This window comes from Hemicordylus capensis, chromosome 4, assembly GCF_027244095.1.
Source record: "Hemicordylus capensis ecotype Gifberg chromosome 4, rHemCap1.1.pri, whole genome shotgun sequence".
In the NCBI taxonomy this organism is placed as follows: Eukaryota; Metazoa; Chordata; class Lepidosauria; order Squamata; family Cordylidae; genus Hemicordylus; species Hemicordylus capensis.
Window position 1 is genome coordinate 120,246,286 of NC_069660.1, and position 19,591 is coordinate 120,265,876.

General features: G+C 42.3%; 1 protein-coding gene across 1 annotated transcript in view; it reads left to right on the plus strand.

Moving 5' to 3' along the window:
* Nucleotides 1-1,448: 1,448 nt before the first annotated feature.
* Nucleotides 1,449-19,591, plus strand: part of LOC128323153 (calcium-activated chloride channel regulator 2-like) — a 36,349-nt gene continuing 18,206 nt past the window's right edge. The window contains exons 1-9 of the mRNA XM_053245874.1: nt 1,449-1,637; nt 5,944-6,081; nt 7,647-7,797; nt 9,163-9,271; nt 10,114-10,282; nt 13,185-13,412; nt 13,740-13,967; nt 17,528-17,705; nt 18,596-18,702. Of these exons, the coding sequence (XP_053101849.1) occupies nt 1,449-1,637; nt 5,944-6,081; nt 7,647-7,797; nt 9,163-9,271; nt 10,114-10,282; nt 13,185-13,412; nt 13,740-13,967; nt 17,528-17,705; nt 18,596-18,702 (1,497 nt within the window). The remainder of the gene's footprint in view (nt 1,638-5,943; nt 6,082-7,646; nt 7,798-9,162; nt 9,272-10,113; nt 10,283-13,184; nt 13,413-13,739; nt 13,968-17,527; nt 17,706-18,595; nt 18,703-19,591) is intronic.

The window sequence follows — 19,591 nt, forward strand, 5'->3', positions numbered from 1 at the left end:
AGACTTTTGTTCTATCACCACTAGCCATCTAAAGGTCTTATGCTCCCTTGAAGGACTTCACCCTTTCTCTCTTACTGCTCCTTATGCCTGGGACACCCTCCCAGAAAAATGGCATCACCTCTCTTTCTTCCGGCAAATCCCTCCTCAAATCTCAATTTTTTTGATGAAGCCATTGACACAACCCATCTCCCATTGAAATTAAGCCTGAATACATCTAGCTGAACTGAAAGCATATTCTTCCCCTGTTCTCTTCTTCTCCCCTCTTCCTCCCATTGCATCCGCCTGTCAAATTCTCATTGCCAACTCCTTGGGGCAGGGCAAAGTTTGTTTTGTTATTCTGTAAGTACTATGTGCTATGTTGTGGGGGAGAAGGGCTACAACCCTTTGGCCCCACCATGATCCCGATGTGTTCCCCTCTCCCCCACAGCTGCTGTTTGACCCCACAGAAAAGCTTCCATTGGGCCAAACAGGAGTATCCTTCAGGGGCAAATAGCTGTGGATGAGGGGTGGGGAGGCTAGTTCAAATTCAAATCCAGACCACGGCGGAGGCAAAGAGTTAACGTCTGCCTCTGCTGGCCTCCGCAGTCTCAGTCCAGATCAGGCCCCCTGAGGCTGCCATTGAGCAAAGGCAAACTAAACTCATCAGGGCCAAACGTGCTAGAAATGTAATATCCCGAGTAGTCTCATACCCTATAATAGGTAAGCATGTGTCACTGAAATAATAGCATATTATTTCCCTGTTTAACCCTGCCTCCATTTCCCTTGTCTTCCTCTTTTGTCTCCTTTGTGTCAATATCCAAACTGTAAGCTCCTTGGGACAGGGGCCTAATCTCATTCTCATAATACTGAGCAATCAATAAAATAGGCCTCTGTTAACCTTCAAGGCACAATTCAAAGTGCTTGTTCGTACCTTATCTGGTTTTGTAAAGACGACTGCTCGGTTATGGAGAGTGTTTTTAATGTTTGTATTGCTAGACATATTCTTATTATGGTTTTCTTGTAACAAGCCCGGGCAGTTGTGATTTCTTTCCTGCCGGCACACACACACACACAAATCTGTTTTCTATTGCCTGTGCAGAATCAGGGTACAAGCCCAGACATTCCTGCTTTCCCTCTTTTATGCCCTTCCGTGCATTTCACCAAGAGGCTGCCAGGTATGAAGAACCAGTCATGTGTCTCTGGTCCATATTTTAGGAATGGATGAACAAGGGGAAGGTTGGTGTCCACCGTAAAACAACACAAAACCATTTAAGAATGCCCCCCTCCTCTTAAATCTCCCTTGGGAGGGGAAGGGTGGGGGGGATGATCAAGTCAGGAGCTGCCTAGAGCTACTGGAGTTAGGAAAGACTTTCTTCCTCCTATTTCTTGCATACAGCCTGTTGCACGCTATTGGTGGCAGCTGCACGGGAAACACCAGAGATCAGCAGTCCTCCATGGCAGTCTGGGAGATGAACAGAAGAAGACCCCAGAATGCTGCAGTACCTCTCCATCTACTGAAGCTGAGTCTGGGCTTTGCCTTCCTTCAGCTGCTTGGAGGGGAGGCTGCTGTGGTCCTCGAGGGCAATGCTTACCATGGGCTGCTTGTTGCCATTAACCCTGCCATTCCTGAAGATCAGAAAATCATCGCCAGTATTAAGGTAAGAGATACTGGGCAAGCTGCCGTCTCTCTCATGTCCTCCTCCTGTTCCCTCTCCTGAAACAGGCTTTGTCATCAGTGTAATTTCTATGTATCTATTATATGTATATTCTGCTTTTATATTCTGCTTTTATTGGAGATTGACTACTGGCAATCTCCAACATAAATTCCTGATCGAGTTTCAGCTCACTTTGCTTCAGTGAGACTGTAGCATCCCAGGCCACTCAGCGGTGAATGTCATGGCGTTCATAGTTTGAGGGATTGTGGAATGCGCTCCCTGCTGAGATACGATCCTCTCCATCTCTGGCAATTTTCAAAAAAAATCTGAAAACCCATCTTTTCGCAAAAACAAGAAAATCAAAGTCTTTTCCAACAAGACTTCAGTTTCCAGAGGAAAACCAAATTTGTATGATCTTGCAGCTTCATCCTTTCTAGCTTTAGAGTCACTAACATTTAACTATTAGTTTTATTAACTAACATTTTATGGTAAGCTGTCCAAAATAGGAGGTTTTCCAAACAGCGACGTTCTCCTGCTTCACAACGTTTAAGGAAGGGGTGGGTGAGTTCATATGAAGGAAGTATTTACAGCACCTTCAGTTCAGTTCTGTTCATACAGCAGTGATATTATTCAGCTTTTTCCACAATAGGCCCTTAATATGTAACATATGCATCTTTAAAAAGCTGCGCTTTGCTGGAGTGTTGAAAATGGTTGTGTGGTATGCAACATTTTTGTGGAACGTGTGGACAAACTCTATGGATAAAATGAGAAGTGGAAGTGTGGATACTGCCTGAGAATGACACAGACTTGTTTGGTGTTCCCTGCAGTCAAATTCCTGTCTACAGGACAATATACATTGTTTGTTTGTTTGTTTCACACACACACACCCCGGTGTTCTCGGTGTTCTCGTTCCCTACCAGTAGTAGGCTAGAACAATGGACAGGCACGCCACACAGGCAAATCTAAAATCCTTAGCAGCTTTCATGCTCGGTAGTACAGTAAAAATTTTCAGTAAAAGTACCAGAATATCAGAATAGAAAATGGTGGCAGAAATACAAAATGACATGCACAGCCATGTTCCACAGTTCTAGCAATTCCCCCCCCTGATCTCAGCTGCAATAGTTCTTATCTGAGTGTGCTCTCTCTCTCTCTCTCTCTCTCTCTCTCTCAGTTTGGCAAAAATCTTGCACACCTCCGCTATTTCACATTTGTGCAAGAGCATCTTCTCAAACCAAAAAACACAACCATCGATGGGGAATAGAGGAAAAAATTCAGAATGCAGTAGTGGCTGGGCTCTGAAAATTGGCACAGCCATAGACGGCTGTGTGTTTTGGATTGTGAAGGTGCTCTTACACAGCTGCGCTACTCCAAAAGGATTTCCAACTTGTTTTCTTCCCTTCATAATAGTAGGGGCACACAAGAGCACCTTGTAAAACAAAAAGAGAGAGAGATTCAGAAAAATTCACCCCCCACCCCTTATTAACAGTAGAGCTTACTCTGGCAGAAACATGCACAGGACAGTAATGTTAGGCAGCTGCTGCAGACATTAAGAATTCTCAGAAAACCAGCCTTCTTTGCTTTTAATAAGGGTCAGCTTAGCCACTCAGCTCAATGCAGTATGTTGGCTCAGTTGGTCTAGCTTGCCTTCACCCATAAGTACTAAGCACGGCAGTAGCCATCTTTATTGAGAAAAAGATTGCTTCTGGGAAGGTCAATCAGGCTATTTGATATGTGTTGTTATGTACTCCCTTTAGTTCATTGCCCTGTAATAACGGAGACTTAACTGTCAATAACTCAATAAATACTCAATAGATCCCACCTCCAAATGCGCTTTTAATGTTTAGACTCAAAGGTTACTTTTGACCAAAAATAAACAAGTGGAATTGGCTTCTAATGGATCAGTTGCTATATCACAGTCATTTCTCAAGGGATCTCCATAAAATGGAGATGTTATTTCTCCATGAAATACCAGATGCTGCTAACATTGTACTTTATATGCAAAAATAAAAAATATAAATTCCCTGCTAACTTGGCAAAGAGGCACCTTTTAAGGTGGTAATTCTCTTTATTTAGCGGGGGAGAGTAACTGGCCCTATCCACCCCAGCACAGTACTTCCAGTGACTGTTGCTGGTGTCTAGCTTATGTTTCTTTTTAGACTGTGAGCCCTTTGGGGACAGGGCTCCATTTTATTTATCTTATTTATTTGTTGTTTCTCTGTGTAAACCGCCCTGAGCCATTTTTGGAAGGGCGGTGTAGAAATTGAATGAATGAATGAATGAATGAATGAATGAAATTTGGACAGATAATTGCACTTGTCAGGTAGTTGTTTCATGTCAAATTCAAGGTCAGTCTTATTGGATGGATGGTTTGGATTTTATGACTGATCAGCGCTTTTAATGGTGGAATGCAGTATGTACTCCTCACCCTAACTTTCTAGGCAGGACTGTACCTGCATAATTAAGGTGTGGCCTAGAAATGCCTGGAGTTTGAGCTGAATGAACCTGCAGCAATAGAAGCCAATTGTTCTGCTACTTAAGCCTACTGTTTACTATTGTGAAAGTCATTAAAGCAATTATAGTTGCCCAGACAAGCTTTGTATAGTTTGTGTATTTAACCAGAACTTGCTAACATCGTATTTTATATGCAAAAAGTTATTGTTATTATGAAATTGATTCATATGAAAGTGATATGAAATTGTCCTGTCGCTGTATTTCTTGCACAGTGTGAAGAATTATGGCCAGACTTTTTGTATCTTAAAAAGTATCATAAAAGCATGATGGCCAGTATTTCTTTAGGCTTCAAGACTATTTAGAAATTCATGTACTGTATCACCTTTGAAGTGTTACATCACTTTTAAAGTGATGTATATTCTGGAACATAGAAATTAACACACACTCTCTCCGCTTTGAAGTACCCTTCATAAGGAGAGCAGTTTGAACAGTTCATAAAGAGAGAAATTTGATAAACCTGAATTCTTTTTGAATAATTGTGGGCAACATTTCTTGGCATTTCTCCTTCCACCCTCAAGACCTGGGGCTGTTTATTTTAATTAGTTCTTTCTTTCCCTCCTACTTACAGTAGCTACCTCATGGAGGTATACACTACACATTTATATCACTTTTAAACCAGCTGCCATGACTTGCCTCTAAAAATCCTGGGAATTGTTATTTGATAATGTTTGAAAATTTCCCCCTCAGAACTATGCATTTTCAGGGTTCCTTAGACAGAGGAATGATTATTTAAACCTGTTGAGGTCTGTGCTGTACAGAGGCGTATCTAGGGAAAATAGCACCTAGGGCAAGCACTGAAATTGCGCCCCCTGTCCAAACATCTGACATCAATCTTTCAGATAACTTTACCATAATATCAGCTCAAAAATACAAGTCAAGCTCGTTAATCTTTTAATATTTCCAAAACTATTTAGCAGTGGACGTAGCCAGACCAAAAAATGCTGGAAAATTACAAATTTCAGTGTGCTGGAGCTCATGAAATACCCAAATACTATGTGGAGGTATACTTGGAAAACTAAACAGAAGTGCCTGTCTAATTCTCTACTGTGCATTGTAGCATCACTATTATATAAGTTTAAAAAATAAATGGAGAATTTGACTTTTCCCAGATACTCTGAAAATAATTAAAGGATATGCAGAGTAAACTGTGTCACTGATTGGGATATATTCTAGTATTTCAGAAAGACAGTTAAAACGAGAGAAAGAGAGCAAGAAACTCCCAGTGGCCTTAATACTAAGGATTTCACACTGATTCAAAGACAAACTTACCATTAATAGCCATATTATTAAGACATCACATTTAAGTCACTTATCACAAGAAGCAAAGTAAGAGCAAATGAATCAAATTCTAGCTCATAAGCTTCAGCTCAGTATTCACAAGCCCTGATTCTCTGTACATAGTGCCAATCTGAATATGTGTACAGTGACATATTAATTTTTTTAAATTTTTTTTACTGGTAGCCCCTTTGGGGTGCTTACTAAAGACCATGGGGGGGGATCTGCAAAGGTAACCCCTCCCCCCACTGGCCTCTAGGGCCTCACAGAGGCCATTTGAACATGCATGGTGGTTATTTTGTTTTCGGCAGCCATTTTTTTAATTTTTAAAAATGGCACGCCCCCCTCAAGTGGCGCCCGGGGCACATGCCCTGCCTGCTCCACCCTAGATATGCCCCTGGTGCTGTAGTTATGAAGTATGACTGTGGAAGCATTTATGACCTTTCATTTTCTCCTTCAGATAGTAATATACTTCCATGACTTAATCCTGTTAATAAATTCTCTTGCTACATTTTGTTATTAGGAAATGATTACTGAGGCTTCTTTTTATTTATTCAATGCTACACAAAGAAGAGTCTATCTGGGGAATATCAGCATCTTAATACCTTCAACATGGAAAGCCTATGCTTATGCAAAACCAAAGCAGGACTTGTACACAAAGGTAAGAAAATTAAAGCCAGGTTGTGCAAATATATATTTCACATCTTCTAATTATCTGATTAGAAACCTTTCATTTCTTTGGGACTTGTGAATATAAGTTCAGGAAATAATGAATCAGACACAGACTAAATTTAACACATTTTGTTGGATCTTATAAATAAAATAGACTTATATTAACACTTCAGTAATCAGCTATAAACAAAATACATTCAACTGAGGTTTAGAAAGGCAAAAGTACAATTTCACAAAACAAATGAAGAAAACTTCTCTTGCTGGTTGGCCAGACAGCAAAAGAGAGAGAACATACTGTATGAGCTTCTGATTATTCATGCTTCTGCAGAAAGGTAGTTAAGTCATGTTTGGACTATCAACCTGAAAGCTGTTACTTATAAAAATTTATAAAAACAATGGGAAAATTATTACCTTGGGACACTCTCCTCTGTTGCAACAAAATAATATTCAAGAATAATCAAACATTTATCCAAAATATCAGGAATTTTCCTCACCTGAGAAAGAAAACCCTCAGAAAATTCTAAATCAGGAAAAACCTTTTTTTGAAAAAACTAGGAGGCTGTTCTGACCAAGGCTAGGACAGCTAAGCCTACACTTGGCTGCCTGTGAGCACCAGGGAGAGCAGTGTGGCTCCACCGCAGTGGCAAACCGACCTACAGAGCCCGCCATTAGCTGAGGTTAAGGGTGTGAGCTTAGCTTCACCTTTAAAGTTAGCCCAAGGTATTTCATCTTGGGCTAATTGCTCATGTGTGAGCACCAGCTGCTCCCAGTTGGCCCTGGCAGAGGAATGGGCTCTGAGCTGTCACTGGGGGATCCTCACAATGCACTGCGTGCTCATATGGTGGATTGTGGGATTTCTGGGGGGGGGGTGACATGTCCCAAACCCTGCACCTAGGCGCTGCCTGAGGCAGCAGGGGTGTAACTATAATAGGGCAAGGGGAGACAGTTGTCTGGGGCCTCTCTGCCTTGGGGGGCCCCCCAGAGGCAAGTCACATGACTGACGTCCCCAGCCGCGCACCCGCCCGGGCTTCCTTCAGTTGTATTCATCCTCTGAAACTGATGTGAGTGTTAAGACCTGGAGCTACCAGAACAGTGAGTGGAGGCCCATTTTAAAATATTGTCTCTGGGCCCACTACAACCTTCCTACGCCCCTGTGTCTGAGCATGCGATCCACACACCCTGTCCCTCCAAGACCTTGCAGTTGGATTGTCTGTGGGGAAGGCACGCCCCACCACCTGAAGCCCTCTCCCACAATCATGAGAAAGGGCTCTAGGAGTGTTATCACAGGCAACACACAAAAAATAATGGCTCTTGTGATTCTTCTCAAGCAAATATTGGCATTTCCATTTTTTTAAAGTGTGACATGCATTGATAACTTATCTAGAGAACAGTGAATAAAGAGGATGCAAATTAGTATATGCTTACTCTATTTTAACATATGTCTGTGTAATCTGGATATGACGTAACAGTAATTGTGGGACCTAAGTGTCTCTCCTAGTATTTAATAAATGTAGCTGTTCACAACTAATTCATTAAACAAAACTTTGATTTTAGGCAGATGTCATTGTTGCTCCTCCTTACTGGAAACATGGCAATGATCCATATACATTACAATATGGAGGGTGTGGAGAAAAGGGGAAATACATACATTTCACCCCGGACTTCCTAATAAATGATGATTTGATTGGCATCTATGGATCACGAGGTACATTTTAAATGAATCCTCTTGAACATTCTTCCTTCATTATCTTTTGTGTTCTGAAAAAGTGCACTGGTTCCGTTTTCACCTCATAGCTGTTTTCATCATAACTAACAATACAATTAATAATACATAGTAATGATACATTTATAAAAGACTCTGGCCAACATTCCACACAGGGAACAATCGGCATTAAGGATCCAATGGGACTTCTGTGCAAGGTGAAAGGCAGCCCCAACAGTATAGTGCAACAAGGCACACTGCTTCAGTTGTGGGTTCCAATTTATTATCCCTCATCCAATGCTCATGAAACCACTAAGGACATATGGTAGAGGAAGGGGGAAACTCATATTTTCCAAGTAAACAACAGTTCCTTGGAAAATGTGTCCCCCCACTTTCCCTACCATCTCTGGCTAGGATGTCCATAGTGGTTTCATGTGCGTTGGATGAGGGATCAAATGAGTACTGGGGAAATGCAGTTTCATATACCAGTGATGTGTTAGCTGAGGAAAGACAATTGGATTCCTGGCAATAACTAGCAGCTACACATTTATTTTATTTGCACACTTAACAAGTTGTCAGGAAATGACGTTTAATAGTGAGCTATGGTGGAGAGGCTATAAAACAACAACACATATTTATATACCACTTTCCAACAAAATTCCAAAGCAGAAACAAACAAACAAACAAACAAACAAACAAACAAACAAACAAATAAACAAAGTGGTTCCCTGTCCCCTAAGGGCTCACCATCTAAAAATACCACAGTGATACATCACATATGCTTTTCAGAGACACTCTCTGGCACCTCCATTTAACAGGATCTCAGCAGATAGCAGGACTGGAAATTACTCTTCCTGAGATGTTGGAGAGTTAGGACTAGTCAGAGAAGATCAAAGTGAAAGAGCTGGATAATCTATCTGACTCAGTGTTCAGAAGTTTTTAATTATACTTTATCACCCCAGACCTAGATTTTTTATTCAGAAGTAAGTCCTATTGGTTTCAGCAATACTTGGCTTTCAGGTAAATATGTTTAGGATTGGAACCTTTATTGATTTTCACAAAAATCCCCTGAGGTAGGTGGTGATCGCTTCTGCCTTACAGATGAGAAACTGAGACTGAGATAGGACATAGCCAAGGCTATCTATTGTGCTCATAGCCTTGGGTGTTCACACAGGGGTTTGAGCCCACATCATATCCAAATTGAAAAAATATTCTACTGCGCTACCCACTTTCAAACATTTGCTACTGATCACCTTTGGATGATGTTTAAATACCTACATGAATTTGTAACTAATTTCAGTGCTTAACACAGGCAATACCTACATGAATTTAATGTAATTTTTATTTTGAAATTAATGCTTAATACAGGGAGACTTTTTGTCCACGAATGGGCCCATCTTCAATGGGGAGTATTTGATGAGTATGATAGTGAAAAGCCTTTTTACATATCAGGACAAAATCAAGTGAAAGTCACAAGGTAATATTTCTTTGTCCTGTCTGGACTTGTTTGTGCAGAAATGTAGACGTGTTTTCTCCAGAAGAAAAATTCTTGTATTTATAAAAAATTCAAACATTCAGATCTGGCCACAGTTACCCATGCCTTAGTCACATCATGGCTGGATTACTGTAACGCGCTCTACGTGGGGCTGCCATTGAAGAATATCCGGAAACTGCAGCTATTGCAAAATGTGGCAGCTAGGGTTTTATCTGGAGCTGCCCGGTGGGAGCACATCACACCCATTTTGAAAGAGCTGCACTGGCTACCAGTTTGTTTCCGGGTTCAATTCAAGGTGCTGGTTATGACCTTTAAAGCCCTTAACAGTTTGGGCCCAGGATATCTGAGGGACTGCCTGCTCCCAAGGGTTGCTGCCCGCTTGACGAGGTCATCTGAGGGGGCTCTGCTCTGTGCACGTGGGACAGGCCCTTCTCTGTTGCTGCCCTCAGACTCTGGAATGCTCTCCCGGTGGCTATTCGCTCCTCGGTCTCCATCACAGCTTTTAGAAAGCATGTAAAATCCTGACTTTTTACCCAGGCTTTTATATGATTGTCTCTGCTGCTGCTTTTTGTATTTTGTACTGTTTTTTATGCTGTGTTTTAAATTTTTAATCAGATTTGTTTTATATTTTTAGCTTAATATTTTAATGGTGTCTTTTTTACAATCTTCTTTTTAAATTTTGCTGTAAACCGCCTAGGGATTGTTTTAATGAAAGGTGGTATATAAATTTAACAATAAATAAATAATAAATAAATTTCCTTCCAGATTTATAAGCTTCTAAATTGTTGCATACCAATTCCTGATTGCCCTACTTGCATTTTTAGGTGTTCATCTGACCTTACTGGAATTTATGTCTGTGAGAAACAATCCTGTACCCAAGGCAACTGTGTCATTGATCAGGTGACAGGACTTTTAAAGGAAGGATGTACCTTTATCCATGACAAGGATCAAAATGCATCGTCTTCTATAATGTACATGCAAAGCTTATCTTCTGTAAGTAGGCTAGAAAAAGATATTTGGCAGCCTTTTTAAAATTAATGAATAGAACAAGCTTTTGCTTCAATATATGATCAGTGTGGCAAGATCAGCAGATAGAGAGGGCCAAAACCTGCCCCTTGAAAGAAGAAGCCAGATTTTGCTTCTGCCACCCAGAAGCAAGAATGCTAGGAAAAGAACAGTGAGCATGTTATACAGGGATAGCCTAATGTTGACAGCCAAAATGTGATGCCAAACACTGCCCTTCTGTCTGCTGCTGCAAATGACCACTGCCCCTGACTGCCTCTTAGGAGCAGCATGAAGAGTCACTCTCCTCATGGTGTGCAGGATGTGAAAGAGAGGAAGGGGAAGAGCAGAAGAGGAATTGCCGAGGAGAGGAGATGATGTAGAGACACTCTAGTCCACCACATTCTTCTGCTGTCCTCTACACTTCCTCTTTGTCCCATTTTCCTTTTTGAATGCAGTATGTTCAGGAGGAGGAAGTGTAGTGCCTCTGAGTGCCACTGAGCCAGGAAGCAGCGGCGGTGGGCTGGGGGAGCAGGTGAGGCAACGTGAGGTAGGATGGGACATAATGGGAACTTTCTTTCTGGGGGAAATAGCATTTGTGGGGTTTTAGTCCAGACTGGAACCTCAGCAGAGGGAAAAGATTAGAACCTCTCTCCACCTCCACCATGGTCCTAATGCCCCCCTCCTGGTGGCTGAACAAAAGGAAACCAAGATTGCAAGGTCAACATATATGTTTAATGTGATGTGTACTTTGATCTTTAATCAGTAATTGGAAGTGGTGACCCCCATTTTTCGTGGGTTCTCCATTCATGGTTTCTGTTATTTGAGGGTGGGTTGTTCTCAGGACAAAAATAGCCCTATTTTTGATTGTTCATGGTATAAAGACCTAGTTTCTTTGCACACCAAAACTAGGGCTGCTTTCAGCAATTCATGGTATAGAGACCTAGATGTGGGGGTTTCTTTTGCACACAGAAACTAGGATTATTATCAACTATATGTGGCTAAGTGCCACCCGGAAATGACTTCTGGATTCATTTCCAGTGGCCATGTTGTGAATTTTCCACCCCCCCCCAAAAAGGCTGGAAATTGAAGGATTTGGGGGGCATTGCTGAAGAGCAAGAAAATGTCCTTTACTATTCTTATTTCTCCCCCCCCCCCCGCTTTTTAATGAGATTTGAGCACATTTGAGCATCAACTGAAAGTGAATCCGGACAAGACGGAGGTAATGTTGGTCAGCAGGAGAGCCAATTAGGATGAGGAGATATTATCAGTTCTGGATGGGGTTGCACTCCCCTTGAAGGAGCAAGTACGTAGCTTGGGGGTATTACTGTACCCGGCTCTGCTTTTGGAAACTCAGGTGGAGGTGGTGGCCAGGGGTGACTTTGCACTGCTTCGGCTAGTGCGCCACCTGCGTCCCTTTCTCGAGGAGGCTGATCTGGCCACAGTTACCAATGCCTTAGTCACGTCACGGCTGGATTACTGTAACGCGCTCTATGTGGGGCTGCCCTTGAAGAATATCCGGAAACTACAGCTAGTGCAAAATGCGGCAGCTAGGGTTTTCTCTGGAGCTGCCCAGTGGGAGCACATTACACCCATTTTGAAAGAGCTGCACTGGCTACCAGTTTGTTTCCGGGTCCAATTCAAGGTGTTGGTTTTGACCTTTAAAGCCCTTAACAGTTTGGGCCTGTGATACCTGAGGGACCACCTGCTCCCAAAGGTTGCTGCCCGCTTGATGAGGTCATATGAGGGGGCTCTGCTCCGGGTGCCAACAATGAGGAAGGCTCGGTTGTCGTGCACGCAGGACAGGCCCTTCTCTGTTGCTGCCCTCAGACTCTGGAATGCTCTCCCGGTGGCTATTCGCTCCTCAGTCTCCATCACAGCTTTTAGAAAGCATGTTAAATCGTGGCTTTTTACCAGGGCTTTTATTTGATTGGCTCTGCTGCTGCTCTTTGTACTTTGTATTGCTTTTATGCTCGTGTTTTAAATTTTTTAATCAGATTTGTTTTGTATTTTTAGTTTAATATTTTAATTGTGTCTTTTTTACAATCTTGTTTTTAAATTTTGCTATAAACCACCTTGGGATTCTTTTAATGAAAGGTGATATATAAATTTAACAATCAATCAATCAATCAATCAATCAATCAATCAATCAATATATTTAAGGGTGCTGAGGAACCTAACTCCTCTTCCCCATCCCTATAGGCTCAAGCTATCTTGTCCCGCAGTTTCCCTGATCATGGTATTAGTCCAGAATGTAACCCCCATGAAAAAAGGGCCTCTTGTATGTATAACAAGGAGTGTTTGTATCTTCCCTTCTGGACACAGTGCTCATCATTTTTATTTTTGTCACTCACAGTGCTTAATTTTTAGGAGAAAATGATGTAGGGTTTTAAGCCTCTCTGGAAAGAACACCCTCTAATCTGGAAGCCTTAATCCCTGATATGTGCAGCCTCTCTTTAGTTATTCACTGGAGAGGGTAGTTTAGTCTGCAAGGGTTCAGGAGCACTTCCATCCCTGTGTGTTGCAGGGCTGATGATCCCTAGCACAAATGAAAACCTGTTTCTCCAGTGGTGCTTTGTTTGCAAAGTGCAAATAGGAATGTTGAGTTTTGCAAGGCTGGGATGGGCAACATAAAGCATATGGGAGGTACATCCAAAGTGTGTAGCTGAAGGGAGGGATGTTCATCAGCTCAAGGCCAGGGACAAGGAACTCCAGATTCACCATCAATACGACTGTGGTTTATCAAGGAAAGTGTGGTCCTGGGAGAAGTGGGAAAAGATCATTCAAACCTGATTTAAGGGGCCTCATAATAAAATGTGGCCAAGTACACATTCTTGGAGTGATCATTACATTGTGATAGTGCACACGCATCTCTTTTGTTTCTTGTTTCCAGGTATTTAGATTCTGTGATGCAAGCAACCATAATATTGATGCTCCCAATCTCCAGAACAGAATGTGCAGCTATAAGAGCACATGGGATGTCATCATGGACTCTGATGACTTTAAATCCAACCTCCCATTGGCCAGCTACAGCTCTCCTATGCCTCCCACCTTCTCACTGCTACAGGCTACAGACAGAGTAATCTGTTTAGTCTTGGATGTTTCTAGCAGCATGAATGAGGTAAAGTCCTCCAACAAAATTGACATCTATAATAAAAAATGAAATGCATTTCACTTTTTGTTAATTTGTACTTTTAAAAACTGTTAATTTCATAGTTCATTGCTGATTTCATGTAACTTCTGGAAGAGAATAAGAAATGTAACAATAGGTAGAATATCCCCCCCACCCGACCCCGGACAGTTGTTCTCTTAGGAATAACCTGAAAACCTACATATGTTATCCAAAGTATTCTGCCAGATGTTGCTCCTGTAAAATATATGATGTTATCTTTCTGTGTTGTACTTAATTGATAAATGAATGATGAGAGGGAATTTTTATCTTATCTAGAACAATCGGCTCCACCGGATGCGTCAAGCAGCAGAAGTGTATCTATTGCAAATTGTGGAACAGAATTCCTATGTTGGGATTGTAACTTTCAATAACTCAGGAGAAGTCAAGTCTCCGATCCGCCAAATCATAAATGATGATGTGCGAAAGCAACTTGCTTCAAACTTGCCTGTTGCTTCATTTGGTGAACGAACGAGTCTGTGTGCTGGGTTACAACTGGGACTGGAGGTGAAGTGTCACTATAAGTGCTATTATTATTATTATTTTACCATATCTCAGCTCATTGTGGGAACAAAATGTTCCTACACATTTTGCAGAACTAACGTTTTGGGTGCAGGACCATTGAAATTATCCTTACAAGAAATCTATCTAATGGTTTACATCCAGATTAATGTGGGTGCTGAAAAACGTTCTGCATACTCAATGGGGAGAGCCTATTTTTGCCAGTCTTCCATTGGAGCCAGCAGCCTATGTCTCTCAGAAATGTGTCCCCTTGGGGATGCAGAGGGAATGAGAGGCTGGGTAAATTTTTCCTCTCTTCTGTTGTGTGCATAGAACAATTTCCAGCACACACAACATTAGTCTAGAGAATGTCAGCCAATGTTTCTCAACAGAAGCACTAAATGTGGACAAATGCTTCAAGAGACAAATAGGTGCGAAAAACTTTGGATAGGCTATTTATTCTATATGCCAAACATGACAAATCAGGACAGATTAAATAGAAGAGAATAAATTAAAAAAACATAAATTCATGCATGGTGTGGAGAAAATGGATAGAGAGAAATTCTTCTCCCATTCACATAACACTAGAACCAGGGGTCATCCATGAAACTGATTGCCAGGAAATCTAGGACCAACAAACGGAAGTACTTTTTCACACAACGCACAATCAACTTGTGGAATTCTCTGCCACAAGAAGTGGTGACAGCCAACAACCTGGATGGCTTTAAGAGGGGTTTGGATAACTTCATGGAGGAGAGGTCTATCAACAGCTACTTGTTGGAGAACTATAGGTCACCTCCAGCTTCAAAGGCAGGATGCCTCTGAGTACCAGTTGCAGGGGAGTAATAGCAGGAGGGAGGGCATGCCCCTTTTAACTCCTGCCTGTAGGCTTCCATTAGCATCTGGTGGGCCACTGTGTGAAACAGGATGCTGGACTAGATGGGCCTTGGGCCTGATCCAGCAGGGCTGTTCTTATGTTCTAAAGAAATTAGAATGGAACAAACAGACCAAAAATCAAAATAAACTACATATGAGATACTTTAGACCCAGAGAAAAGGAAAGGTTGTGCCGTCGAGTCAGTGTCGACTCCTGGCAACCACAGAGCCATGTGGTTTTCTTCGACAGAATAGCATTACCTCCTCCCGCACAGTATGAGATGATGCCTTTCAGCACCTTCCTATATTGCTGCTGTCCGATATAGGAGTTCTGGGATATTCTGGGAAACGCACCAGCAGAGATTCAAACCAACAGCCTCCTGCTCTCTAGGCAGGTTACTTCCACACTGTGCCATCAGGTGGCCAGAGAACCTTATGTTAAATATTGCTGTGATGTATGATTCTTGGTAAAACATGTAGGCCACAATCCAGAATAGCTGGCATACTTAAGCCTACTGAAATCAATGGCCCATTGGCATACCAGAAGGTTACAAGTTCGATCCTGACCAGGGGCTCAAGGTTGACTCAGCCTTCCATCCTTCCGAGGTCGGTAAAATGAGTACCAAGAATGTTGGGGGCAATATGCTAAATCATTGTAAACCGCTTAGAGAGCTTCCAGCTATAGAGCGGTATATAAATGTAAGTGCTATTGCTATTGCTATTGCTATACTTAAGCCCATTGGCATACTTAAGCCCATTGAAATCAGTGGAATTTTAGGTATGCTTAAACGCTTTGGAATGTGCAATAATAGGAAGAGGCAGGGGCCTCAATAATGCACATTGCAGAGGAAGCCTACAGCTTGACAGTAAAGCTTTGCACGCCAAATGTCCTAGGTTCAGTCCCTGGCATCTCTAGATAGCAGGGCTAGGAAAAGACTTTGAGGCCCTAGCAAGCTGCTGCTAGCCAGTGAGTGTTCACAATACTAGGTTGAATGGTATTATTCAATTCAGGGTTGCTTTATATGTTCCACTCTTTGCCAGATTGTGGCTCTAACAGTAGTAGGACCATGTGTGCCATAATCTGATTTATATGAGTTGGCTGGGCAGGAACTCACACATTTGCTTATTATGCATGAGTGAAAGGAGAGGGCAAAGTGAGGTCAGAGGTGGTATTTCAATCAGAGGTATGCGATCAAAGACTACGGTTCTGCATAGGAAACACCCCCGCCAACCCTCTTCCCAATCTTTTTATTCAGTGCAAAAATTCATGTTGAAAAGGAGAGAAATGATGTATTTCTTATGGTATGACACAGTGCAGTCAAATATGCCAAAGGCACTCCTGGGGGTACTAAAGCTTCAATGACAGGCTAACGCTCACTCAGTATCTTCCCGGTCATCTTTGGCATAATGACACTGCTTATGTGAAAATGCAGTATCTTAACTGTATGAATCATGCATATTCCTCATAGTAACATAAACAACAGCACATTTCGGCAATTATGCAGGCACCACCTATTTATTGACTTGTTCCAATATTTTATTGTACCATTGGGTGTACCATTGGTCCTTCAAGCAAACATCCCAAGGACGGTACAGACGTGTCTGAAAGGCAGTGTCACTTTTGAATGTGTAATAACAAGGAGGAGTGGGGGATGTGAAGCACATCCCTAGAACAGTGACCTATCATAGTACTGACTGTGTCTTATGGCAGGGGGCAGTGAGGTCCACTGAGCCACCTGAACATGTGCACCAGATCAATGCTTTGCTGCCCCGGTCCTCCTCCTCACTGTCTGACATTGGTGATGCATTGTTGATTAATAGCTTCAAAAATGGGAAGAGTGGTGAATTTCTTTAGGAAGTTTACTTATCAAAATGCAGGGTGCTGTAGGCCTGAGCGAGCACCTGTGGACCTGGGCTCCAGATTTTTTAAGTAGCTAGCAATGTCCCTGCCCTCTTCTGCACTGGCACTCTTAAGGGGGTGCTTGCTAATACACAGATCTGTGATGACCATATAGCATTGCTTGCTTTGTGAGGAGAATGTGCAGGTTTCTATATTGTGATCAAATACATTGGATTGATAGATGAGTGGATTGAAATAGCCAAAGGCATTTATTTGTCTATTTTTAGATTGGTTTCCTTCTTTTTAACCAGAGTCCTCTAAGTAGGGATGTGGACAAACAGTTCATGCACTCCCTGGGGTGGTGTGTGTGTGTGTGTGTGTGCATGCACGTGCCTTTAAGCGAGCAGGTAATGTGCTCCTTACCTGTTTGCCTCTTCCCTGTCACTTTCCCCCCACCGATGCTTGATTTTGAGAGATGTGGAGGGCTGCAGCATTCCTGCCTGCAGCCTGGATCGATGTCAGCATGCACATGGCCGGAGCACGGCAGGGAGGGGACAAACAGGTAAGGAGCACCTTACCTGTTTTTTAAAGGCACCCCACCACTGCCCATTAAGGCAGCTCCATTAACCTTATTTTAAGGGAGGGTTGCTTTGCTGGGCTAGCCACCATTGAACCCCTGGGCTTGCCCACGAGCCCAGTGGTTCTCACAATGGGGGAAAACTGGGGTGGGTTCCCTTAGCCCGGTTTTCCCTCATTGTGAGAATAGCCTCATTGTTTTCTGTGCTAAGATTATTTACCGAGCGATGCAGGTGTATTCATTCTTTATTTTGATACTTAAATCTTTGCTCCAGGAAATTAAAAAACATAATGGAGATGCCTCTAGTTCTGAAATCATATTACTGACCAGCAGAGATGACAGCACATTCAGCAAGTGTTTTTCTGATGTAATCAACAGTGGCTCAATAATTCATACCATTGCTCTGGGACCATTTGCATCCACAGAACTTGAAAAACTGGGAAGAATGACAGGTAGACTCACTGTTTTATCAGATTATCTTTGTAGTCCCTGTGTTTAAGACTATCAAGGCAATCCTATTATTATTTGGCAGTGTTTAACAATCTGAACAGGAAAGGGCCAGGTGGGGGATTGAGTGTAGGCAGAATTTTCCAGGTCCAGTCCCTGACATTTCCAGTGAAAAAGATCCCAGGGTCAAAGTACATGTGAGGTTTGTGTTTCTGTCTTTGTTTTTAAAAATCTGAAATATTAGCTACAGGGTTGGGCAATCAAGATGGGGACCATGATGCATGAGAAGGGTGCTTTAGTGCCAGGGAAAATTCCTCTACTCTAAGAAGCTCCTGTTGGCTAATAGTCCCATAAAGAGTAGATTATAGCCCTGTTCAGACATTACAGAAAGCAGGGATGCTGTACTCATGAACAGCATACCTGAGAGTGCATTTTGAAGCCCCGCCCCATGTTGGTACACTCAAAAGCTCCACCGCTCACTGTCCATGGTTGCAGTATATGTCTGCAGAGATAAACGCTGTATGCGCAGGCAGATTCTTTCTGTGTTCCACTGGCATTCTGATCACAGGAAAAGTCTGCCCATGAGTACAGTATTTGTTCTGCAGTCAAATACTGAAACCATGGACAGTGAGTGGACAGAGTTTCTGAGCATGCAGCATGGGGATGGGGTTTTCAGAGCACCTTCTTGGGGGCACTGTATGTGAGTACAGTGCCCCCAGGCTTATGGGAACTTGAAATATCTTCCATCAACTTCTAATATCATAAAAGCACAAAACTGTAAGCATCATTCATGAAATCAATTCACTGTAAGCCAATACATTCTGGACATCCTCATTAAGCACTGTGAAGATTTTACAGTAGTCAGTTGTAAAACTCTCCTTGTACTCTCTTTCAGGAGGCCTGAGTTTTTTTGCTACTGATAGGCCAGACTCAAATAGTCTAATGGATGTCTTCACGGCCATTGCAGCTGGTCATGGAGATGTTAGCGACCAGCCTGTCCAGGTCTCTCTCTCTCCCCCCCTCCTCTCTCTATGTATGTGTGTGTTTGTGTATTCTTACGGTCTGCATATCTTGACATAATGAGGAATGTACATAATGAGGTGAGTAGATTTCTAAGAAGACATGGAGAAAGCAGTCCTAGAAATGGCACTTCACTTGAAGGAGTTTCGTAATCCACTATTTTAGAACGCCACAATGCCATACAACATAATGGGTAGCCCTTATTTCAGACAACACAGCTCTGGATGCTTATCGTGTGTGTGTGTGTGTGTGTGTGTGTGTGTGTGTGTGTGTATTTATATATGTATTTATTAGCAGTTGTATTTTAACAAGATGAAAATTGGTGGACATATCAGATCGAAGGCAGATGTAATATAGAAAGAGAACTGCCAGCAGGTGTCAGCTGTGGAGTGGGCTTAACTTCCTCTTACGCACACAAATACGCACAGACACATTTTGCAATTTTAATGACTCACATACATAATAGCTAACTGAACACTGGTCCAGCTATGAGTCTTTTCCCTTTCCCCAAATTTCAGGTGGCTTGTCTACCTTAAACCCTACCCCACCCCCACATAGTCAGTTGCACATGTCTGTTTATCAGTTTATCTGTTCATTCCCCAACTTACGCTTTTTAAAAAATACAAACAGCCAAATATGTTTTTGGAAAATTGGTTTTTGGTGGGGTGGGGGAGGGGTTTATTGATGAGGGGAGATTTGGCAGATGCACCTGTGGGTCCCTAATTTCACACACTGTGCTGCATGTGGGCTGCTGTCCACCACTTGTTTCTGCTGCAAACATATATAATTGTTCTTGGTAGAGCAGATCAAAAATTTGTTAAAGTTTTAGGGGCAGACTGGACCAGGTTTTCCTTTTCTGGCAACTTGGCAA